Here is a 26383-nt window from a genome sequence, read left to right as displayed (position 1 = left end):
TGTACACGTACACCATAATTACTCTACCACGCAAACATTTGGAGTTAACACTCGTCTGGTGGTCCACTGGGGGCCGAACCGCACAATAACCCTGGGTTCGGTAGGGGCGGTGGTGGGATGGGTGGACTGCTGTGGCCTGTTGCGGGGTTGTGAACCACTGAGGGTTACGGCGGGATGGAGCCTTTCCACCATTTCTATGTCCCCGGTTTAATGCAATACAATAAAATATTTTGGTTATAGAATACAGATCATAAGAATATATTACCGTCGCAAGAAAAAGTGATGAATAATGAGAGCAGGCGAGATGCCACATAGACCTGTCACAGAACTGAAAAACAGCAAATAGAAGGACCTAAATTATAACAAAGAAATTAAAGAGTGAAAACTTTCAAACGTAACGCGAAAGTCGTAACACGGGATACTTGTGTAGAAGAAATAGGAGGTACGTACGTCTGGTGGTCCCTTTCTTACACCTCGCTGTTGCAAAAAGACGTTACACCACGACACAAACACAAATCTGAATACAGTTAACAGAGACATCAATGACCGGACAGGCAATTTATAATTTTGTGGGGAGGAAAAAAGGTGGGGCACAAGAGAGATTCGAACACATATCTCCCCCGTCACAGTCCAACACCGTGACCACATAACCACTAAGCCGTGGCTCTTTAAATTCAATCGATGCTGCCCATCTTCAGCTTGACCGTTCATTGTTTCTATTTTGCTTCTTTCGCACTGTTCCGTACGCCTTGTTCCTGTTTTCATGCTTGATATGTGTCCAATTTTTGAAGGGCTATAAACTGGACCCTCTTACCACTAAATCTGAGGAGGGTGCGATGGGGAGTTTCTCTTGTTAGTAGCGCTGCATGCTTGACAGCAGCAGTCAGTGCGGACCATAGCGGTGCTGCCGCTGCTGTAGTATTGATTATTCTTAGAGTTTTACTGTCCTTGTTAAAACATACTGATAAAACGAACAACGGACTAGAGTGGTTGCCAACCTCCCACCCCCCCCCCTCTTCACCACATGGTCACCAACTTTAGCACCTAAGCTGTACAATAAAAGACTTTTTTTGGAACACTTTTCATCTACCTCTACGTGATTACTCTGATATTCACAATAAAGTGCCTGGCAGAGGGTTCAATGAACCACCTTCAAGCTGTCTCTCTACCGTTCCACTCTCGGACGGCACGCGGGAAAAACGAGCACTTAAATTTTTCTGTGTGAGCCCTGATTTCTTTTATTTCATTGTGATGATCATTTCTCCGTATGTAGGTGGGTGCCAACAGAATGTTTTCGCAATCGGAGGAGAAAACTGGTAATTGAAATTTCATGAGAAGATCCCGTCGCAGCGAAAAACGCCTTTGTTTCAATGATTGCCACTCCAATTCACGTATCATGTCTGTGTCACTATTTCACCTATTTCGCGATAATACAAAACGAGCTGCCCTTCGTTGTACTTTTTCGATGTTATCCGTCAGTCCCACCTGATGCGGATCCCACACCGCCCAGCAATACTCCAGAATAGGGCGGACAAGCGTAGTGTAAGTAGCCTCTTTAGTAGAGCTGTTGCACCTTCTAAGTGTTCTGCCAATGACTCGCAGTCTTTGGTTTGCTCTACCCACAATATTATCAATGCGATTATTTGTAATTGTAATCCTTAAGTATTTAGCTAAATTTACAGCCTTCAGATTTGTGTGACTTATCGCGTAATCGAAATTTAGCTGATTTCTTTTGTTACTCATGTGAATAACTCCACACTTTTCTTTATTGAGGGTCAATTGCCACTTTCCGCACCATACAGATATCTTATCTAAATCATTTTGCAAGTCGTTTTGATCATCTGATGACTTTACAAGACGGTAAATGACAGCATCATCTGCAAACAATCTAAGACGGCTACTCAGATGGTCTCCTACGTCGTTAATATAGATTAGGAACAATAGAGGGCCTGTAACACTTCCTTGGGGAACGCGCGGGTACTACTTCTGTTTTACTCGGTGACTTTCCGTCATGACTTTCTGACAGGAAATCACGAATCCAGTGGCACAACTGAGACCATACTCCGTAGTTTCGTTAGAAGACGCCTGTGAGGAACGGTGTCGAAAGCCTTCCGGAAATCTAAAAATATGGGATCAATCTGACATCCCCTGTCGACAGCACTTCATGAGTATAAAGAGCTAGTTGTGTTTCACTATGTCTCAATAAATCGTTTTCTTCGAGGTACTTCATAATGTTCGAATACAGTACACGTTCTACAACCCTACTGCAAATCGATGTTAGTGATATGTGATATAGGCCTGTAATTCAGCGGATTACTCCTTCTTCCCTTTTTGGGTATTGGTGTGACTTGAGCAATTTTCCAGTCTTCAGGTACTTTTACTTTTCAAATGATGAAAGACAGACAGAGAAAGAGAGAGAGAGAGAGAGAAAGAGAGAGAGAGAGAGAGAGAGAGAGAGAGAGAGAGAGAGAGAGAGAATGACGAAGGAATTAGTGGTACATTGCAAGCGCTACTCACAACTCCTCCTCAGAAAAGAAAGCTAACTATCCACAGTGAGACAACACACTTGTTACAAAACATGCTTCCCTGCATTACTCCACTCCACTGCGGCACTTGGTTGATCTGCACACTGCAACCCCATTTAAAATAAACCAAGTTCAGACGTGTGCGCTATACTTACTGTCCGTAAATCACTTTATTGCTGCACTCCTTACATCTGAAATGGCGGAAATTGGACGGCTGCAGGTTTTTAATGCTTTGTTCCTAGCCACTTCAATAAAAATAATACGAGTAATAATTAAAAACTGTGTACAGCATTACAGTAGCCCTTACGTAGTTACCGTTGTGTCGTGCTGTCAATTAATTCATTTATTTGTTTCGAAGCGAACACTGAAGCAATTTCTGGACCACTGCAGGTACTGTCTACAACTTGGATACGACATTTTCTTGAGATATTTGGTATTTGTTACGCATATCTCTCACTTTTATCATCAGTGAAGTACGGGACAAAGCACAGCCTCGTATGTGTGTAATAGGTGGACTTTTGAGGAAATTGTAACCTCCACCACATTAATTCTACTCATTGAAAAAAAGTAATTATTGATAACTTATCCAGGGTGATTTTTTTCCACCGTGTACAAACTCTAGTGATTGATCGATGAGAGAATACGGAACAAAAAAGATCTAACGAACTTAAGTCCGGAAATGCATAGGTTCCATGCTATAGAACATTTATTCAATTATGGTATTTTGACACAGAGCCTGCGGTCTAATACGCGTTGTACCATGCACCCACAGTTACAGTATGTATGGTTTCCTCCTAGACGAAGGTACTGCTCCTCATACGTCATGTCCAAGCGACCTCTCCTGCCACAGTAATTGGTAATGTTGTGTCCGACTCAGTTCTCTTACTGAAACACTTTTTAGCGGATGTGATACAGCATTGTACACAGTCGCTCCGTATTCGAATCGAGAGCTTGCCGAAATGGTGTTTAGTTACGGAAAGGCAAAATGGTAACGGGCGGCGAGCAGAAAGGTTGTACCAGGCGACCTATCCAGGCCGACAACAATCACAGCATTCAGCGTTTGCAACAGTGTTTCGCCATTTGCGTGCGACAGAGTCATTCCAGGAGGCAGGAAATCATGAAGGACGAACCCGAAATGTTCGGACACCAGACCTGGAGGAAAAAGTGATTAACACTATGGAAGGCGACCGCCGTGTCAATATCACTCAGTTGGCCCGCCAGCTCAGAGTACGCCGGACGACCGTGTGGAACATTCCCCATGACAACTGTTACTACCCTTATCACTAACAGAGTGTGTAGGACTTACCAGTGACAGGCTTTCCACACCATGAGCAGTTTTATCATTGGTTTCTTCACCAGGCAACCACTATTCCGGGTTTTGTGTCGTCCATCATATTCACGGATGAGGCCATCTTTACTCGGAGTGGTACCTTCAGCTTTCATGACAGTCATCTACGGCATAGTATGCAGAACGTTTATGATATGGTGACAGCGAATCATCAGCATCGGTGCAGCCGGAATGTGTGGGCCGGGATAACTGGAGATGGTATTTTGGGACCAGTCTTCTTTCCACGTCGCCTAACAGGCCGAAACTACTTTCGGCGTTTCTTCCGGGTGACTTTGCCTCCCCTGCTGGAAGAAGTGCCATTGATGATTCGAAGGGTTATGTGGCTGCTACATGATGGTACTCCAGCCCACTTGGCCGTTAATGTCTGGACGCATCTCAATCGTGTCTTCTCTGGTCGAAAGGTCGTGCGAGGGGGTCAAGTTGCATGGCCTGCTCGTTCACCGGATCTCATCCCGTGCGATTTCTGGTTATACGGCCATCTCAAATGTATCGTGTATATAGAATCCATTCCAGATGTGGAGACACTGGAGAAGCGTATTCATGCTGCCTTTGACACCGTTCGAATGTAGCCTGGCCGATGTGGACATGTGAGACAGAACATGCCCAGCGCGTACACGCATGCGTTGAGGCACATGTAAACCATTTTCAACACATATTGCAACTGTGGCTGCATGGTACAGCGCTTATTAGACCACCGCAGTCTCTGTCAGAATGTATGACTGAATAAATGGCCTCTAGCATGGAAACCATGCATTTCCCGACGTAAGATCATTAGACCTTCTTTGTTCCGTATCCTCTCATCGATCAATCCATAAAGTTTGTACACGGTCGAAAAAAATCCCCCAGTACAAACAAGATTAGAGTCTTTCAAAATTGTCACAATAGTAATGATATTTTGAAAATAATTTAGTTTCGTGACTCAAACAAAATCGAATCGTTCAGTTACTACCCCTCAGAAAATTTCATTTTACCCTTCATGGTGTTATTCCCTTGTTGGGAACTAATGAACTAGAATAATCTCGAACTAGGGTCACCAGGAGCAGTCTGAAAAGCCTGTAAGGGTGTTGGTGTGGTGTCTGCGCTCAGAAGTAATTGTTTCAATAGAAATTCGACCTATTGCACTGTTTCATAGTTTATTAGCACTGAAGTTAGCCAATCAGGAGGTTGGGCGTGCAAATTCAAGCGGCCTGCCAGATGCAAGTAGTGTCAGTTATTCTCATAACATAGCCTAGATGATAGCGCACGAGACAGCTCAGACTTTGGCTCAGGTTCGATCCGTACTACCGTCCCATGTCCAGTTCTTGTATCGCTATATTGTTCGGATTTAGGAAACCAAACGACTAACGTGTTTGGCGGCGCCGTCTTGGCGGGCCACTTGAATCTGCACGCAAAGCGGCCTGATTGGCTAACTTCAGCTTATTGAATTTCTTTTTTAACAATTATTTCTCTGCACAATATAACGTGCAACACTCTTAGAAGATTTTCAGACAGTTTCTGACCACTCTGTATATAGACAGATTCGAAGTAGTTCGTATTTTACAGCTAGCAGGCTGGCTGGCCTGCTGCTGCCGCGTTCTCACTTCCGCTGCGCGAAGTATTGTCGTTGCCAGTTCTGAAATAGGAAACTTTTCCAGGCGCGGGCGTTTGGCATATTTCAAGAAGTAGCATGTCTCTGGCCCTAATAATAATCGAGAACTGATTTTTCGGATGTTTAGATACTACATATATGTATACCATATATGTAACTTTCAGATTTTTACTTTCTTTGTTACGAAATAGAAACTTTAAAAGAGGTTTCTACGGCCAGGATCAGTGGAACGCTGTGGGAACTTCTGCAGCGAGTACTTGTCGCGATCATATCGCAGTTTTGTAGATCAGACGTCACACGTAAAGTAACATAAATCCAACTATACGAAGAAAGTGCTGTTCATGCAACAACCTTTGTGGGAACTTGGGAGGGGGTTTCCAGCTGCGACATTTGCCTTACAAACAAGGGAAACCTGACGGAGACCTTGGTCGGAACCGACGTCACCATGTACGCCTAGTGTATGTGCGTGAGTATACAGAGGCTCAGATGGGCAGTGTACTTACGAGGGCGCTCTAGTAGATCTGGTAAAAAAGTAAGAAAAAAATGTTTGTTTCCTAGACAGTTCACCTTACTTCTCGACATAAGTCTTCTTTCTGGAATATACACTTGGTCCAGCAATCCTCCAGCTTTTTCGTCCCATCGAATAAACAGGTTCTGTCAAACTGCGCAAAATACTCCTTGACTGCAACCATCACTTCCTCATTTGGTGACACTTCCTAACCAGCAGGCCAAAGTTTCATGTTAGGGAACAGGCAAAAGTCACCTGGGGCTAAGTTTGGTGACAATTAACGCATTGTCGCCATTATTATCGATGATGTGTGTAATGGTGCATTATCCTGGCGAAAGAACACTTTTTTGAGTGCCGATCTTGGTCTTCTTCCAGCCAACTAAAGTTTCGAACAATCCAACAATGAAACTTAATTGGGTACTGTTACGTTTCTGCCTTTTTCCAAGTAATCTATGAGGATTATTCCTTGGAAACCCGCCAAAAAATTGACCATCACCTTACAAGGCGACGAAATAGCCTTTGCCTTCTCTGGTGCCTTTCCAGCAGCATTTGCCCACTGTTCTGGATGCCATTTCCAGTCTAGTATGTAATGACAGAATTATGTTTCAACAACAGTCACAGGTCGTCCAAAAAGTCTTGCGGATTGCTATAAAACGTCGCCACACATCACATAGAAATACTGTTTCAGATGGGCTTGTGGTTGGTTGAGCAATCGCAGCACTCACCTCTCCCACAGCTTCTTCATAGTCAGTTCTCCGTGCAGGATATTATGCACTGACTCAGTCTGAGAAGAGTACAGTCTCTGCAATCTCACGAATTTTCATTTGACGGACTTGCATTATAAAACCGGGATTTTGTCAATGTTACCTTTGCAGTCACCTCAATTGGACAGCCTGAGCGCTCTTCATCTTCTGTGCTAGTCTGGACCACATTTAAATTCATCAATACAAACGTAAATTGTCTTCAATGTTGGTGCAGAGTCCAATTTTGTTTTGATTTGCGTTGCAGTCCAACCTTTCAAATGAAAATGCTTAAAAACAGCAAGAAGCTCTGCTTCAGACTGACAAGTTCAGACGGCTGTCAACGACAAACTGTGCGCTGTACATTGTTGAAATTCCTTAGGTGATACCTGGAATAATGAAGCTTAACAACCACGAAAGCGCAGCACAAATGTTAAATTCTTCAATAAGAATTTACCGCAATTATCAGACCACACTCTACGAACAACATGCAACGGCACAGTGCGAGCGCAGTATTTTACTTGGCTGTGGTGCAGAGAGAAAGAGAGAAAGAGAGAGAGAGAGAGAGAGAGAGCGCACAGACGCGCGGCACGTTCCGCAACCCGAGACGAGGCGAGAAGAGCCGGCGTATCGCGGCGCGGCAGTCGGCAGGGCGAGGCGCAGCGCCAGGCTACCAGCCAGCCGGCCGCAATGACCTCACGCGTCAAAGCGCCACGCCGCCACCGACACCACACGCTGCTCTGCCGCTCCTGTCTCACTAGTTCTGGCCTACGCTCAATTTAAATTGCACGGCCGAAGTTAATTACGCCATGCGCCCGACTACACAAACGTCGACTCCGAAGCTGTACAATGGCTCAAAAGCACCCAAACTACAACGGTCAAAAATAAATATTGCATACTGCCGAAACTTTAATACTGAATGTTCTCACCCAGAAACACGTTGTGACGTCAATACACTGGTTTATCTGTAGTGTCAATACAACGGAAAAAATCCGTCTTTATCCCGTGAGGGTGGTGTACTTGCACAGTCTGTGGCAACTGTGTCATCCGTAAACATTGCAGTACTGGTGCTGTGTGTCATTACGGGAGTTGTGTTGCTTCAGTATGGTTCAGAAAACAATAACGTGCAGGGAGTGAGACTAGTGAATATAGCAGGGAATATCGCTGTGAGTCGAAGTGATATGTGTAGAATCTGAAATACGCTTCTGGCGACAGGGTCAATTGAGGCTCCTCACAGAAATGACAGCGGAAGAAAAACTTCAGGACCGGTACCTGCGTATAACAGCAAGCAGAAACCATACAGTCTACGGCGGCAGCTCCAAACAGCTACAGGAGTGCAGGTGTCGACACAAACGATACGAAATAGGTTCCATGAGCAGGGATTACGTGCCAGAAGACGTCTCGACGCTCCTCCTCTAAATCGGGTAAGGAGTCGGGCTCGTGTCGCATGAGTACGACACTACTATTTGTGGACGAAGTGAGGGACAACGTTCTTTTCTCATGAGACTCACACCAGTCTCCACCCTGACAATATTGATATTCGTGTGTGGAAGCAACGAGGACAACGTTTACATTGATCATACAATGTAAGCTTTCACGGCCGGTATTGTCTTCACTTAAAACTTCCGGGCTGATAGGCCGTGGTCGAAGTATAAAACACTCTCCTGACGTTTCGTCTCCAACTGCGGGAGACATCCTCGGAGGTAAAGCGGCGAACTGCGAAGAGAACTCGACGAAGCGCTGATTATATAGGCAGTACAGAGGGCGCCACAGTTGATCACGTGGCGTCGGCTATGAGATTGTCTCTGGTAATGCCAACATTCTCGATTGAAAGTAATCGATCGTCACGCTTGCGGTGCAACGCTGACATCCAAATTTTATCCAGTTTAACACCTTCGTCTTTCCTGTTAAAATTATTACGATGTTTATCAATCTCGATAGCCTCTCTATACAAGCGTGCATAATAATGCGAGGTTTTTGATATGACGCTCGTCTCGCTGAATTTTATTTCATGATCACCTTCCTGGTAAACATGTTCCGCTACGGCCGATTTATCCGTGTGACCCAGGCGGCAATTCCTCTTATGTTCAACAAGACGGGTGTTCACACTTCTCTTTGTGGTACCGATGTAAACCTGTCCACAACTACAAGGAATTTTATATACCCCCGGTGTAGCCAAAGTGTCTCGTGCATCTTTTGCCGACCTTAAAAATTCTTTTATTTTTCTGGTGGGTCTGAAAATAGTTTCCACCCCATACTTGCCTAAAACTTTCCCAATGCGGTCTGTGACCTTACTAATGAACGGAAGAAAAACTTTGCCCTTGGACGACTGTTGTTCGTCGTTACTCCTGATTCTCTGCCTAGAGCGAAGTGCTCGATCTATATCCTTGCTAGAATAGCCATTCTTCACGAACGTTGACCGTAGATGTTCAATCTCATCTTTTAAATAAACAGGTTCACAAAGTTTGTACGCCCTGTCTACCAAAGTTTTCATTACACCTCTTTTTTGTCTAGGGTGGTGGTTTGATTCTTTGTGTAGATAACGATCAGTATGTGTGGGCTTTCTATGCACCTTATGGTCCAACGTTCCGTCCCGTCGTTTAATCACAGACACATCCAGGAAGTTCAATTGCCCATTCCTTTCCGTCTCCATAGTGAATTGGATTTTCGGATTAACGCTGTTTAAATGTGTCAGGAAGGCATCCAACTCCTCTGCTCCGTGTGTCCATACTACGAACGTGTCATCGACGTAGCGATACCATCTGGCTGGTCTCTTACTGGCAGTCTGCAACGCCCGTTGTTCAAAAGTCTCCATAAATAAGTTAGCCACAGCAGGACTGAGAGGACTGCCCATAGCCACTCCGTCAATCTGTTCATAAAAGTCATTATTGTATTGGAAGTAGGTTGTGGTGAGGCAGTGCCGGAATAATGCCACAATATCGGTAAGAAAAATATCCGCTATGCATAAGATAGCTTCGTTTACCGGAATCATGGTAAATAATGACACAACGTCAAAACTGACGAGGATATCATCCGGGCCCACGCTCATTTCCTTTAACTTGTCAATGAAATGAGCTGAATTTTTAATATGACTGTCCGTCCTACCAACATAAGGCTGCAGCATTGAGGCAAGGTGTCTAGCTAACTCGTGTGTTGGTCCGCCTATAGCGCTGACAATTGGCCTCAACGGAATCCCAGGTTTATAAACTTTGGGTAAGCCATAAAGTCTAGGTGGATATGCTTCTGTTTTACAAAGCAGCTTCTTATTGTCGGAGCCAAATGAAGAAGCTTTCACCAGTCGATTTGTCATTCTTAAAATCTTCATAGTCGGATCTTTCTGGAGTTTTTTGTAATTGGAGGGAACTAAAATGTCATTGATTTTTCCATGATAGTCCTCACTGTTCAGTATGACGGTGGCATTACCCTTACCTGCATTAAGGACAATAATGTTTTTATCTCCATTTATATCCCTCAGCGCCTTCCTTTGAGCCTGCGACAAATTACTTTTAGGTGGCTTACACGTACGTAAAATCCTAGCCGTTTCCATCCTAATTACGTCAGCGGACTGCTGTGGCAACTGACGGATACCGGCCTCAATATTTGCTACAATATCCTCTGTGGGTACGTTTTGGGGCGTCACAGCAAAATTGCCTCCTTTCGCTAGTACAGAAATTTCAACTTTTGACAAATCTTTATCAGACAGGTTAATAACAGTTCGAGAATTGTCCTCAACTGAACCTCCAGAAATGTTGTTCTGTAAGTTATTGAACTTCTTCTTCTGCCTATTTGCTGACATTTCTGCACTAACTTCCATAGTTTTGAATGTTAGACCGTCAATCTTATTCCAATCACAACACTGCATAGTATTACTAAGAAACAAGTGGAGATGAAAAAGTTTACTGCTGGTTACCGCCAGTCTTCGCCGCGTCTGATGAATCCTCTCACGTAGCATTGCAGACTCCATACGGTTGTAAATACGATGTGCCTGGGCCGAGCGAAACATCCTCTTCACCTTCAGAAACTTCGGAACCGTCGAAGTGTCCCTGCAGCGTAACAGGAAGGTGAGGGTACACAGTTGTTGAGCTTTCTTCTTGCGCATTCCTTCAAATCGTCGAACCGATGCTGACATATCCTCCCCGTAAAGGCGTTTGATCATACAATGTAAGCTTTCACGGCCGGTATTGTCTTCACTTAAAACTTCCGGGCTGATAGGCCGTGGTCGAAGTATAACATACTCTCCTGACGTTTCGTCTCCAACTGCGGGAGACATCCTCGGAGGTAAAGCCGCTTTACCTCCGAGGATGTCTCCCGCAGTTGGAGACGAAACGTCAGGAGAGTGTTTTATACTTCGACCACGGCCTATCAGGCCGGAAGTTTTAAGTGAAAACGTTTACATTCCTAAATTATCGTACGCCGCCACCCTCATCAAAGCGGTTAAGTCAAGTTTTGGGATAGAATCATGTAGGTCGCAGGGCACCCCTTGTGTCAATATATGGGAGGACGACTGGTGTCAAGTATCGAAACGATATCCTTGCACGCACTGTTGCTCCATTCGGTGAACATATCGGGGCGAGATTCATGCTGATGGATGACAATGCACGCCCCCATCGTCACAGTCTACTGAACACCTTGTTAGCGGAGCACAGAATCAGACAGATAAAATGGCCTAGTCCTGTCCTACCAAAAACCTTACAGGGCATCATACAGATCGCTGGGGACGAAATAGACAATTTGATGAGAAGTGTGCCCAACCGTATACCAGACTGTCTCCACGACGAAGAGGACCATTTAATATAGAAACAATGTTTTACGCAAGATGACTGTGAGAAGAAACTGTAACGTTTGCAGTTGAATATTTTATAAGGTTTTGTTTTTGCTTATATTTAGCAAGTTTCTTTATTTTTGTTTCCTATGACTGTACCTGACAGAACACAATCCGTTTTTGTTTCGTATTACGTCCACTACCAACAACAAAGCAATATACAACATTCATTTTGATCACTGTATTTAAATGTAGCCTACATTTTTAGTCCGCAAGCCACCGTTCCCTCTGCGCTGGAAGATATATAAACTGCTCAGAAAATCCTTTTTCACAACCTGCATACTTGCGAAAATATTTCGGCTTAGAAGTGAAACATACACCCAGTTCACCGATTTTGCTCATCTTTCATAACGTTACATTACGTAGTTAGTTGTAAAAAATGCAACTACATTTCGTTGCGCTTCTGATGCATGCTGGCCTTGAAAAAAAAATGAAACAACTTGTCTCAAGTGAGAAAAGATGCTCAGTTGGGCATCTGGATTAACGCTGCACGATCATATCACAATTGATGCCATCCGTAAGTTATACTGAGTAGCACCAATAGTACACAAAATGAAAGAAAGACGCCTACGATGATACCGGCATGTTCTTACAGCAGACGTAACAGTGACAAAGGTTGCGGCGCCGTTGATCTAGGTTATGTTACCCACTTCTTTGCACACCAGACTTCTGGTGGGAGGGGGAGAGGGTAGTACAGGTGTCTTACTGTTGTTTGTTACGGCCGCCTAGAGGCGCGCGCGTGTGTGTGTGTGTGTGTGTGTGTGTGTGTGTGTGTGTGTATGAGAGAGAGAGAGAGAGAGAGAGAGAGAGAGAGAGAGAGAGAGAGAGAGAGAGAGAGAGTGGTGGTGGGGGGGGGGGGGGGGAGTGAGGGAATGAGTGAGTGAGAGAGAAAGAGAGAGAGAGAGAGAGAAATGAGTAAAATGTACATTATCGAATGTATTGGCAATGGATATCAAGATGCCATGTATTCTAAGTAACTAAAACCTTTGCGATCTTCACGTCTCGTCCTCATTTCGTTAACTTACACCTCCCACGAATTAAGGACCTTGCCGTTGGCGGAGAGGCTTCCGCGCCTCAGTTTTGCAGATAGCCATACCGTGTTCCAGTAAGCATTGTCAAAAGCTTGCTCTAAGTCTGCAAATGCTATAAAACATAGGTTTGTCTTTCCTTCACCAACCTTCTAAGAGAAGTCGTAGGGTCAGTATCGCCATGTTTGTACCTACAACAAAGGGGTATCTGTTGAGAGGCCAGACAAATGTGTGGTTCCTGAAGAAGAGCAGCAGCAGCAGCAGCCTTTTCAGTAGTTGCAGGGCAACAATCTGGATGATTGACTGATCTGGCCTCGTAACATCAACCGAAACGACATTCCTGTGCTGCTACTGCGAACGGCTGAAAGCAAGGGGAAACTACCGCCGCTTCTCTAAATATTCTCAACAGTATTCCTGGAAAAGGCCGTCACCTTCCCCCCAGGGATTCCCCTTTCAGTTTCCGAAGCATCTCCATAAAACTTAGGCGTTGTTCGAACCTGTCTGAAACAAATATGAATTTCTCCAATGTCTTCGTTTAATCCAACAGGGTGCGGATCCAGACACTCGCGTGCAGTACTCACGAATAAGGCGTACTAGCGTCCCATATGCGGTCTCCTTTACAGATGAAACACGCCTTCCTAAAATTCTCACACTAAACCAAAGTCGACCATTCGCCTTCACTACCTCAATCCTCCCATGCTCGTTCCACTTCATATCGCTTTGCAACGTTACGCCCAGGTATTTTAAAGACGTGACTGCGTGAAGCTGGACACTATTAAAGCTGTATCCGAAAATAATCTGCATGAACTTGTATTTTTCTCCATTTACAGCCAGCTTCATTCATCACAACTAGTGGAAATTTTGTGTAAGTCGTCTTGTTATGATCCTACAGTTACTCAACTTTCGACACATCCAAGGCTCACGTCTTTTATTATTTTTTTCAATATCTGGTCAATTGTGGTTTTATGTGACAATAAATATAAGGTGTATGTTTAAAACTTTAAACCCGTTTCGTGCGGTTTTTTTTTTCTGACTCACCGGATTATCCGTATGACTTACGGCCCCACCTAGTGCGGCCAAAAGAGGGTTCACCGGACTTGTCAAGATGTACCGAAGAACTCCAACCGGTCGCAGTGTCAGAGACAAGAAAATGATCCCGATGCCCACAGTTTAAATGGCGCAGCCTGCCAAAAACTGGCCCGCTCCGTCACGCGGGGCAGCGAGCGGTCAGTTGGGATGCGGCCGGCATCGCGCCACTCCCACGCGGGTGCGCCCACCCAAGCACATTACGGATTCACTGGCCGGTTCCCAGGGCCCGTTATACACTCCGCGCTGCATATCCGCAGGTGCCAGCAGGCATGCGCCACATCAACAACCCACAGCACAGTCCGGAAATACCACCACACCACAGTATGCAGCTGCTGTCCTAAACGCTGAACTAAAATTTTACAAATACTGTGTCTGAACAATTAACGTCCAAATAAGAGTGATCCCACACGATGATGTTACTAACTACTGAACTCATTCCATAGCTCATTGACAAATGTCAACCGCTTAAGTAAGAAAGGCTACATTACAGAGACGACACTGACTCTTGATGAATCCATACATACATATTACAAAAATGTGTATGTGTGTGTGTGTGTGTGTGTGTGTGTGTGTGTGTGTGTTTTCCACATCTCCTCTTAAACCACTGGACCGATTTTAGTCAAACTTGGTACACACGATCGCTGTGGGGGTAAGAACCAACTACCTGTCATAGTTCAGGGGATACGGCATCATAAACAGTGCGATGCGTGGAAAACTGCCGCATAATGAACGACGTTTATATTAATCACTTCGCTGCTACTTAACTCTATTTATAATACATTTCGCACACAGTATCCGCACATGCTCAGGATATGTGACGTCAGAAACACTGCTATGCATGAAAAATGGCACATCTTACATGAAGTGTTAATACATTTATTCTTTAGTACTACAACACTTCTGCAATCGAGTCAACTGAAGGAAATCCCTGACACCCGCCAGCACTTTTGACAGCTTTCAATTGTGAAACGCATACGGCTGTAGCCGAAAACGATAGCCGTCTATAGACCTATGAAGAAGCGTTACCATACAGACGTTTACAAAATCGCGTTGCAGATACGCAGCGCAGCTGTACTTATATATCTGTACATTATGCATATTTCTTTGTACAATTGTTTCGTAATTTCAAAGGGCTTTTTGAAGGATTTTTTCTCGAAAACATGGAAATGAAATTTTTTCGATATTATGCTACAAACGCAGCTCATGCCTTGTTTCCGTTTCTGACAGAAAGTTGACAAAATGATGTTCAAATGTGTGTGAAATCTTATAGGACTTAACTGCTAAGGTCATCAGTCCCTAAGCTTACACACTACTTAACCTAAATTATCCTAATGACTGACACACACACCCATGCCCGAGGGAGGACTCGAACCTACGTCGGGACCAGCCGCACAGTCTCTGACGCATCTTACATGAAGTGTTAATACATTTATTCTTTAGTACTACGACACTTCTGCAATCGAGTCAACTGAAGGAAGTCCCTGACACCCGCCCTAGACGGCTCGGCTGACAAAATGAATATCCGGAAAACGACGGTTTGTCAGGTAATAATATATATAATATGGCTCTTCTAAATCACTGCAAGATAGAATTTTACGCAGCAGGAACATCTTAAAATCAAGGAGCATTCTCTCATTTCTGAAGTAGGGTATGTAACTGTAGCGACTCAAACACAAAAAAGATACCAAACCTACTGAAGTATCGTAAATCGACACAGAGGCCATAGAATCTTTATCCTAATTAGCCTGCAAATCTCGATGAACAACCTGTCAAACTTCGTTGATGATTTCGTAACATAAGAGTCCCATACTCAAGAAAATGAGTATTGGGGAGCAGATGCGGGAATACTGCAGCGCCGTCCTGTGCGAGGTCCTAGTGTAGATCGTTTCCTATTACCTTCCTCCGACTTGGTGTGAAGTGTCACGTGTCTATGTGTAAACTGTGGTGTTTGTACAGTGTAATCCCGGGTTTGTGCTGTTATTAACGAAGCGAAAGGAGAGAATAAGCGCGGTGCCGCCACATAGTCTACTCCTCTCGAATGACACCGAAGAGGCCGAAAAACTTATGCCCAGATACAACGGACGGATCACCATCAACCGCTTCACATGCCCTCAATCATACTTGCGGAGTGGTTAGGAAATTAATGCGTGACATTGGTGCAAAGATGGATGATAAGAGACCATCCCTCCTCCTCTTGCCGACCAAGTACTGGAAGTGAAAATTTTTCACGAGCGTGATTCAAACCGGTAATCACTAACTAGAGCGTTACCGCAGAAGCGTGCATTAGTGACTGCAGCAGCGGAGACGGGTTGGGAGATTTCATATTCGCCCTATACACGATTTACTTACCATTACATTCAAGGATAGAATGTGGGAAGATGGATTGTCTGTCTGTGTTTGTCACAGCCGTTTTATTGTCTTGAAAAACTGTTCTTGGGATTTTCCGCAGTTATTTAACGGCTTCCCGCGGGTGACTGTCCAGCGAGATAAATGCGATTGTAACCATTGACTACTCCTCTGTACGAAGTGCCAATATGTATTCCACGCACATGAGCAGCACTCCAACACAGGTCGCACAAGCATTTTGAAAATATTTTCTTTCGTAGAAAAACTACTGTTTCCTCGTATACTGCCGTTTGCTTTATCCAGAACTATCGCTCCACCTTACATGCCCACGCATTCTTACCACTACACACAGGGACAAGTCTACTTCTTCAGTGCTGAATCTTTTTTTTATTTATTATGCAGCAAACGATATCGATCTACAGTGGAACAGCTTCACACTATACTAAAATATTATAAGCTTGCAACACGTAATTCCCTGGCTGCGACTCTGTGCTAGTAGTGTCCGTTATTTTGGAGGCAAGGGACAGTTTTCAGTTGCAAGGGTAACTGAGATTTCGTCCGGCCTTAAGATGATGGAATCATCCTAAATGAGTGGAGGTCGGTGGCGACTTGGCTGATCTCACTGCGAGTAATTTTCCCGTGACAGACTGAGTTTTCCGACACCCGCTGCAGAGAAACTTCTGAAACTTCGGGCGGGAAGGAGCCCCTTATGAGAAGTGCTACAAGCGGGAGCAGGAAACGGCCAATAAAAATGTCTACATTCTGCTCCTGAATATGATTGACTCGAAGGCCCAAATTTGAAAGTCCTAGTGCTTCGTGAAGCGTTCTGGAAGCTTGAGAAATCGAAGATCTGGCCGCCTGCCCTTCGCGACAGCCGTATAGGTAGTGTCGTTTGCCCTCTGTTCTCGAGCATGTTTCTGAACTGAACAGTAGATGATCCTTCGTGATCAGTCGAGTTATTTCTTGCAGGATAGAACATTGACAGAATCCGAAAGTGCGGTCCCATGTGCGGGCGTGGTTTTCAGGTTGAGTCATTTTGGTTTTCTAGGCGAGTGTTGTCGTTTAGCGAGAGTGAAGACACATTATCGGCAGAGATCTCAGTGAGGTTGCGGATCCAAGTAGCTAGCTGCGCGGTGGCGTTAAGTAAACGAGACAAGCTTGGCAAGGTTTGCCCTGAAGCCAGTAAATTATATTCCTGCCCGCTGTCAGTCGTGTTTTTATATGACTCTGTGTAATGTCTCTTGCAGCGGTCTCTCCGCGATATTTGCAGAAATTTTATAAATTATATAACTCAGTACATATCTCGAAATATCTCTTCTTATCTTACCGATTATCAATGCAAAGTAGTTTCAAGCCCAATTATTCCTTGGAGCGTCCATTTACTCTATGGAATAGCTTCTCTGCTATCTATGTTTTCTCTTATGAAAAGAATGAGGGACTTCTTGCCGATTAGTCGTGAAAGAAGGAGGATGTATATGTACGTATTGTTGAGCTAGTTGCCATCTTGATGAGATTATGTATGAGAAGGAATTTAATACATGAACTAAACTAAAGTAAGTGTGTTCGCGTATTATTTAACTGATTATTATTGACAGTGTCTGCTTACTAAACTGTATTGCACGGGATCAGTGGGGAACGTCTGATTTACACTGGACGAACCTGCCGTTTTGTATGCTCAAGATATCCAGTTACTTCAAATAAATAGGCTAACACGGTCTTACCAGCAGATCTCCGGTCTTCCCCATGTGATCACCGAAAGTTAATAATTATTACAAATGTTTCCAGGAGATCGACTGACAATTTTCGTCGGACAGAGACTTCGAAATTGCTTCACTGCCTTATGGAATTTAAGTTAAGCTCAATTTAATCAGGATAGAACAGTATTGAACTGTGTGAATGTGATAAGCCTGCTTTGTGAATGAAAATTCCCTTAACATACGCATATTTTTTACTATCCTGATCAGTGAAGCTAAATCAGGCCGGTCTGAGAGAGGTTTTTAAATTTAAGATAAAAAAAAATTAAATCTGTCCTTACTGACTTACAACTGCTATCATGTTTTTTTGTTGTGATTATCGGCGGGAGTTGTTAGGAGCCAGTTGGAGGCGGTGCATGGCGTGTTACTGGTGTACGTATGTCAGTCCGACGGTCAAATCTCGAAATATTTCTGAGAGTAGTTAGATATCTGCAGCACAACTTTGGAGTAGTGAGAAGTTAACGCTGTCTCGTGAGCCAAAGCGATCCTGATTTTACGTATGTACTAGTACACAGAATTAATCCGACTCCTCCGATAAACGTTTCCTATTAAATTCGTGGAGCAGTAAGTCGCGTAATTTGCACCGCACAACACCAAACAGTGCGTGGATTATGCCCGTGGCCTCAAGTATTCTGCCCGAGGGCTCAAGAGCCATTACGCGGAACGTCGCAGAATCTTTGCGGCACGAGCGAAAGGAGCGTTTCTAACCGAGCATCATACAAAACCATTCCTTTCAATACGGTACACAAAACAAGCCAAAAGTCCCATAAAATTATAATTAACTTACACCACATTCGCAACGTTATCAGGCCGTTGCACAAATGTATTCTGCCTCAATCGCTACTCTGGGAGACTTCTGATCATAAGTCGAAATAGGCCTGCGCGTATTTCTTATAGTTTCTTACATTCCACAACGACGAAAAGGTGTGGTGCCTATCGCGCATTGTTTGCGACTCGTAAGTGGTAGACCTTTATGCTACAGCAGTGCGAAACGCTACCCCACGAAACAATGTCCAATTTCCAGTGGTAAACATGATGAGATGTTATGTCTGTCTGTCAGGTTGCGGTCCTAGTAACGCTCGCCTAGTGTATGTTGCGAGCCGGCGCCGCAGCGTGTACTGACCTTCGTTGACGGACTGGACGTAGACGGGCTTGTCGCCGGAGATCTTCATGCCGTAGCTGTTGTTGTCGTCCTTGGTGACGATGATGGTGACGGTATGCGGCGGGCAGTCGCCCCCGCCGCCGCCTCCGCTGCCGGGTCGGCCGAGCTGCGCGCGCCGGAGCGAGGGGCCGTTGCTCAGCCCCGGCGACACGCCCCCTGCCCTGCAACATCACCACGCCACGTCACTCTCTTGCACCAGCATATACATGTTGTCCCGAGCACTTGTACGACGCATCACATAAGAATGGAACGAGGTCATTTAGGACCTCCTGTGTATAAAAACACATGAATATACGTGACAGCACACATTATTTACTACAGTAACTAAATTATTTACATAAATAATTTCTATGTAATAGAAGAGTTCGAAGGAAATTTTTTTCAGTTGCAATACCGAAGCAACGAAGACTAACAGAGATCAAGGGAATGATTTTAATTCCCCTTAATCCCAGTATTTGATCCAAAAGTGCACACGTCGATTACTGATTTCGGCCTATGATAACCGCTTTCAGAATTTGTAAAGACAAACTGACAATCAGATCTGGACACACTGAAACTGGTAATCTACGGATGAATCTATGCGATGAAGCACTGGGATTAAAGGGAATTAAAATAAGCTCTTTAGCTTGATTTCAAACTTAGCTTCCTATATGTCAACGTCCTGGACTACAATTCCTTGTAGTACTATAATTATCGACAACTTTATGTCTTTTGCATCGTAAGATTGTATTTTATTGTATTGTATGGAACTGGGGACCTAGAAACGGAGAGGCTTCGTACCCGGCCGTAGCCCTCAGTGGTTCACAACCTCACTAGAGGCTACAGCAGTCCACTCACCCCACCACCGCCCCACACCGAACCCAGGGTTACTGTGCGGTTCGGCCCCCAGTGGATTCCCCCCCCCCCCCCCCGGGACCAGACGAGTGTAACACCAACGTTTGCGTGGTAGAGTAATTATGGTGTACGCGTACGTAAAAAAGTGTTTGCGCAGCAATCGCCGACGTAGTGTAACTGAGGCAGAATAAGGGGAACCAGCCCGCACTCGCCGAGGCAGATCGAAAACCGCCCTAAAAACCGTCCACAGACTGGCCGGCTCACCGGACCTTCGACATTAATCCGCCGGGCGAATTCGTACTGGGAACCGGTACGCCTTCCCGCCCGGAAAGCACTGCTTTAGATCGTAAGGTTAGTTACAACGAATGTAATGAGAAAATACATGACCTTGTTGGATTTATTAAAAAGAAAAAAGAGAGAGAGCAAGTGCGTATAGGACTCGCGCACTGAGCGTTCCGTACGAATATTATAAATTATATAGAAAATTCATCTATTCCAGGTATCGAGAATCTTGACGATTTTTGCCAGTGGCACATATGAAGTACTGGGTTCAGGGATTCCAAGACTTCCGAGAATGTATTAATATTTAGTTCGACGTCGGATAACAAACGACAAAAGAAATATTTTTTGTGCGACATAATTACAAATTAAGAATTTTCTATTTTTTTCCTTTACTTACACCGTGAAACCTTGATTCTTGTCCAATTTCATGATTCTATGTCAACGGGAAGTATCTCGTAGGTTTTAATAAGTGAGTTTTCTAGTATCAAAATATGTGACATAAATGGCTGTATCTTCTGAATGCACAGACTTAGACGATTCCATTTTTTTACACCGGCAAGAGACTGTAGACGTTATTAAGTTCTACAAGTTTCAACTTCATACGCCTACCCCTTCCCGGGAAATAGGATTTTTAACAATTAGAGGGACAGACAGATATACGGACAACAAAGCGAACCTGTAAGGGTTCCGTTTTTCCTGACTGAGGAACGGAACCCTAAAAAGAAGTTATGAGGAACTGATATCAAGAACGCTTGGCATCTTATGAAGATGTCGTCGGGACGCGTGCAAACGCTCGTAATGGCATGTCCTTCCCACGCTTTCAATATCGCCGAAGTTGCAGCGTAACTGTATAGCAAGCAACTGCGTCCTTACGTGCGTTCCAAAGTCTGACGTAGCGTAAACATTCGTGGCAGCCCTCTCCAAATGGATGAAAATTAAGAGCAATTAATTTACAACGGCATGTACAGTTATCGAGTGAAAGCTTCCTGATAACACAGAGTAGGAGGACTGAGTGCCATCTTAAGCTCTTCCTTGTTTTATACAACCGACAATATATAGTGGAACACTATGGAGAGGATTTAAACAGTTCCTACCGTCGCCATGATGAATGGCAACCCGGAGGACGCCTCTGGCGTATTACAGTCAACGTACGCCACAGAACAGGTATTCAGTATCGCCCAATTTAATTGTAACCTGCAAAATAAAAAAATAAAAATAAATAAAAAATCTAAACGAGGCGACTCGATAACGGGTAAGTGCGGAACTTACGGGCAATTTGGTAACTGTGAGGACTTGTGTTACCTAAGTAGCAAGTTTTTATGCTTGTTGCAAAAATTTCATCAAAATTCGTGCGCTTCTCTTTAAGGCAGCGTCTCCTTACAGAGAATTTAAGAGTGGTTTACGGTCCGCAAATGGTCTTGTTTGTCCCACATTATACTTCAGTAGACTTTTTCTTTCCGCACGTCGTCGTTCACAGTTCCGCCAGACAGATACTGTTTCCCTCGTCCGCGCTTCGCTGCTCCACAACAGACGTGGTGCAGACGCGAACCTCAGACAGCTGAATCCTTAAGAAGGCCAGTAAACGGCTCTTAGTCGCCGTCTAACGGCACGTCCAGCACTTGAGGCGCTTCGCTGACATTTTTCACTTGGAGTGCAGGCTTGCACACGTCGCGCCCGGCGCAATCTCTACAAACTCGAGCACGAACCCGGGAGGGGAGGGGGAACATGAAACAATCCATCACTCCTAGTGGCCGAAGACCACCGAGTAGTAGGGGAGTTTTATTCATCAGTGGATCAGTTTTGCATCGGTACCGGCCATATCGTAGTGTTACAGGCGGAGAAAAAAACTCATCACTTATATATGGGGCAGGAAATGGCCGCGAATGTAAAGTACGAACGATGCCTGCATTTGCCTGAAATAATTTATTGAAACCACAGTAAACCTAAATCAAGGTGGCCACATAGGGATTAGGGTCTTCATCAACGCGAATATGGGGCAACAGCGCAACCTTGTTCGTTTTGACTTTGACTTTGTAGTTCAGTGCTTGTCTGTTTATAAGCAAGTCCAGAGCAGTTATTTCACAATGCAAAACGCTAGTGCTACAATGTTAATCATTTCTCAACGCTAGTCACTACATATGCTACACACAGCAACAGCAGCAATCTGGACTAGGATGACGGTGTTTGGTTTCCAATTCGTGCACCGCTGGTTCCCCTTTGCGTGGCTGAATCAGCACGTCTGACGCTTCAGAAAGAAAGAATTTTCCAGAAAGAATTTTCGGTTTGTTCTGCGCAGTTAAACGTAAGTTCAGATTGAATCTTGTTCGACGATTATGGACAGAGCTTGCTAGGGGAAGCAGTGCACAGATCCATACAAGTCGGCGGTCGATGCATACCGACAGTTCGACCGCGACTGCGAGGATACAGGAGACAGCGTGGGTCGGACAGACCGGTTCGTGTGTCGTTCACGCCCATACGTTTCGAATTCTTCAGTTTTCTGCCGAGGAACAAGACAACGCGAACGGCCAGTCATGAGGTGCGTACCGGGGCATTCATAAAAAATCGGCCAAAGAGGAAACGATGAATGTACGGGTACGGCCTCCTCATAGAGCAGAGATCCAGGAAAAGTAACTTCCCCACTCTTACAGCTCAAGTGTTACTGGTTATTCTGAGTACGGCACCACTTAATCTCTGTCCTGTCCAATGCAACCCCGGTTACAAGGTTTACACGTTCGCGGTAATTAAGTACAGAAAGCGGAAGTATGGAAAGTAAATTTAACTTTCTTAGACCAATAAAAACTGCGAAACCACATCTGATGATATGCTCTGAATCGTAATAACTGTTTTACTGAAACTATATTTAACCCTATCTTAGTTTAAATTACCATTACGACTTTGTGAACTCCCCATATAAAAGCCCGATAACAAGTAGAAGACTAATTAGAAAGCTAAAGCGATAAATTGCCCTCAGAAAAATTACGTAATATGTCAATAACGCCCATGTTATGAGACATGCCATTTTAAAAGTACTGTCACACAAGCCTTTTTTTAAATTTTTAATCACAATTAGGTGATTACCAGTAATAAGAATAACAATGACGCATTATGACGACAGACAGTGTGTTGTATTACGAACAGTTCGAGATACGGAATGAAGTTCTTTAACGACAGACAGTACAGAAATGGGTATATTTTTAATGTACTACTATAGTGATAAAATCACAGATTTAAAAAAAGAAAGGATGTAGATTTTTAAGAACTTTCGAGAGCCCTTTAAAAGCGAAGCAGAGTAGAATGATGGTTACGAACACATGCAGTTACACGTATAACTCGACGGGAAATGTGCTGAATGCGAGGGCAAGGATGGCGGAACCGCGCTATTTTACATCCACTGACGTGTCAACAGCGAGCAGCGGGACTCCGGCAGATGGATGACTTTGTGTCCAAGGTGACGAAGATTTACAGTTGTCGTTCTGAATATGTTCGCTCTGACAATTCACGAGCGAAATATAGCTGTACACTTTTCGAGATCAGTCGATAGTCGTTAAAAAGATTACCTAGTTCCGTATTAAAATCAGAGTTCTTTCAATATCCCGGAAGATAAAAACATTACAGGCATGATGGCGTGTGACCACGTTGCATGAGGCATCTTAGTTGCAACGGTCTGCCAGATAAGAAGTAGGTGTCGCTATATTAAGAGCCTGCAAGATCATTGACAATCTAGAAACACTGAAACCTGCTACTAATGTCTAACCATGGCTTTTAATACGTCATGTGTGGAAGCATTGGCTACGTTTGAACTCACAGTACGTTAGAGAACTTTGCTAACTATGTAGGTGATTGATACAGTGTGGTATCCTTTTCGCTATCCCGTGTGATAGGCGTGACGTGCTTTCTTCCTGTCAACGAGAAGAGATCATACGTAAAAAGAGGGGAGGGCGGAGTCAATTCAGAAAATTTCAAACACAACCAAACATTTTTAACAGCGATTTCAACTCTTTTTCAGCATGACTCATATTTTCAGTGAAACGCCAACTGAATCGATGTAGCATTTCTGAAATTCCCACGTCAAATAAACATTAGAATATGGCAATCAGCATCTTTTATGCTTGGATCAATATTAAATTTCTCACATGTCGTCATTTCTCCAACGTAAGGTTCTCTCTTTGTATGACCCATCGGCCACGAAATAAATAATTGCTACACATAACAAATACAAGCTGGTGCAGGAAAAATGACTTCGTTTATGAAAATGTTGGGTTTCGTTGTGCTGTTTTTGGATGTACGTTCCAGTCTTATGAACAATTGTTCAAAAAATGGTTCAAATGGCTCTGAGCACTATGGGATTTAACTGCTGACGTCATCAGCCCCCTAGAACTTAGAACTACTTAAACCTAACTAGCCTAAGAACATCACACACATCCATGCCCGAGGCAGGATTCGAACCTGCGACTTAGCGGTCGCGCGGTTCCAGACTGAAGCGCCTAGAACCGCTCGGCCACCAGAGGCCGGCGAACAACTGTTAACGCATTACATTTCGAATACCACGAACAACAAGGTTCACAGTGAGGCAGAAAAAAGTCGCTGTTAAGGGTAACCCTGCCCTTCAGTACCTTCAAAATAGATTCCTTATTTCATTAAAGTTTCGCAACGTGAACTTTTTACAAAAAATGCATACCTGATGATAAACATCCACGCATCAATTACAGTCTGGTGAATTCACGTGAAAAGGAAGAGCAGTTTGAAGAAACCTGTCAGGAAGGAATATCAAAGTTCTAACTTTTTTAATTTGGCGGAAACCGCTAGCACAAAACAGTCGGTTGCTCTAGGACCGCACAGCCTCCCACCACCTCCTTATAGTTATACTGTACCTCCTCTCTTGCGCAATTTGTGTTTTCTCTCACGAGCTCTTGCTTCTTCTTCTCAAGTTTACAGTCTTAAAATGAAAACCACTTTGCCAAACCATTTATGATCCACAATTAGACGAAAAACGTATGTTTAATGATAAGAGAGCATCATTCTGATAACCGAAGGCTGCCCAGTGCTCCGGTGCCTAGGGCCTACACTGGTTCCTCATATTTTTTGAATCTGTCGCTACATTTCTACAAAGAGACAGTTCTTTTAAAATAAATTCGTAACACAGCATGTATATTAAACGGCTCACAAGTATCAGCATAATGCACCGAAAAATTTATTGAGTTAGCAAAGACACACGTCTGTTGACATTAAAAAGAAGTCTAGCATGCGAAAAGTTTTTTTAGCTTCTTCATATAAGGCCGCTGCTTAATTCGAATCACAAGTATTACCACATGGTAATATAGCTGCCTTTCTCTTTTTGCTTGTTTTAAATTGGCTTGCACTGGGAAGCAGACAACGGAAACTGATAAAACGCGTGCAGGAAACACTTATCTTCGTTAACTGACTAGTTGACAGCGCTTCGGCACTTATGGAACGGTAAGCGAACAACTGGTGCATTCGAGAGCGGAACCTGTAGTATGTTGTACGTGCATTATGCAGCACGGAATCATGATTTCTTCAAGTACGACTCATTTGGCATCGGAGTAACGTTGCTGATTCATAAAGCGTAGTTCCACTTCTGGTATGCATATAGATTTTAATAATGGGTTGTTAATGATTGTGGTGCTGCAAAGATGTAAAGTACGCATGAAAATAAAAAAAATACTGGGTATACAAGAACAAAAATTATGAAGTCACATAAAAAATATACTTATTGTGGTCCACAAAATATGGACTTAGGCACTCAAATTTATCAACAACACTGGGCAATGAGAAAAAATAGTATGTATTACGAGAATTGCCCACAAAGTAATGCACCGCATTTTTTCTTCAACAATTCTTTATTGAACATAATCAGAATTACACACACTAAAGAGTGGTGTTCTATCAACACGCCTTATTTTTTCCATGTAATCTCCATCCCGTTCTATGGCCTTCCTCTAGCGTGAAACAAGGGCATGTATGCCCTGTCGGTACCAACCCTCGTCTGGTGGAGCCAGTGCTTCACTGCGTGAACCTTTGCTAACTGACAGATGCATCACCAACTGCCGAGTCGTAACGCGTCTGTCCTCGCGAATGACATCAGCAGCTCGCTGCAACATGTCAGATGGCCTCCCCGACCGCTGCAATACGTGGAGCTCCGCCGAACCGCCTTATGATAACCTCACCCTCCATGCCCAGCGACGAACTGTACTTCTGTCGACAACAGATGCTCCAAAGACTTTGCACAAGCGCTTGTGAATATTCCCCACAGTTTCTTTCTCTGCAGTGAGAAATTCAATGACGGCACGTTGCTTGTAACCGAGGCCCCTTTCCCGTCGGCCTCAGCTTGTAACGCAC

The 26383-nt window shown here is 44.1% G+C and overlaps 1 protein-coding gene across 5 annotated transcripts in view; it reads right to left on the bottom strand.

The window, feature by feature from the left end:
- LOC126162235 (rho guanine nucleotide exchange factor 12) overlaps nt 1-26383 on the bottom strand; it is a 1164938-nt gene that overhangs the window by 1023800 nt on the left and 114755 nt on the right. For 4 of the 5 annotated variants that reach the window (XM_049918604.1, XM_049918605.1, XM_049918607.1 and 1 more), the window contains exon 2: nt 18872-19071. In XM_049918604.1, coding sequence (XP_049774561.1) covers nt 18872-19071 — 200 coding nt within the window. Of the gene's footprint in view, nt 1-18871; nt 19072-26383 lie in introns of those variants that run through there. The other variant, XM_049918608.1, reaches the window with a different exon arrangement.

Source organism: Schistocerca cancellata, chromosome 2 (genome assembly GCF_023864275.1).
Source record: "Schistocerca cancellata isolate TAMUIC-IGC-003103 chromosome 2, iqSchCanc2.1, whole genome shotgun sequence".
NCBI lineage: Eukaryota > Metazoa > Arthropoda > Insecta > Orthoptera > Acrididae > Schistocerca > Schistocerca cancellata.
The sequence above is the reverse complement of the archived record's forward strand: the minus strand, read 5'-3'. Positions and strand labels throughout refer to the sequence as shown.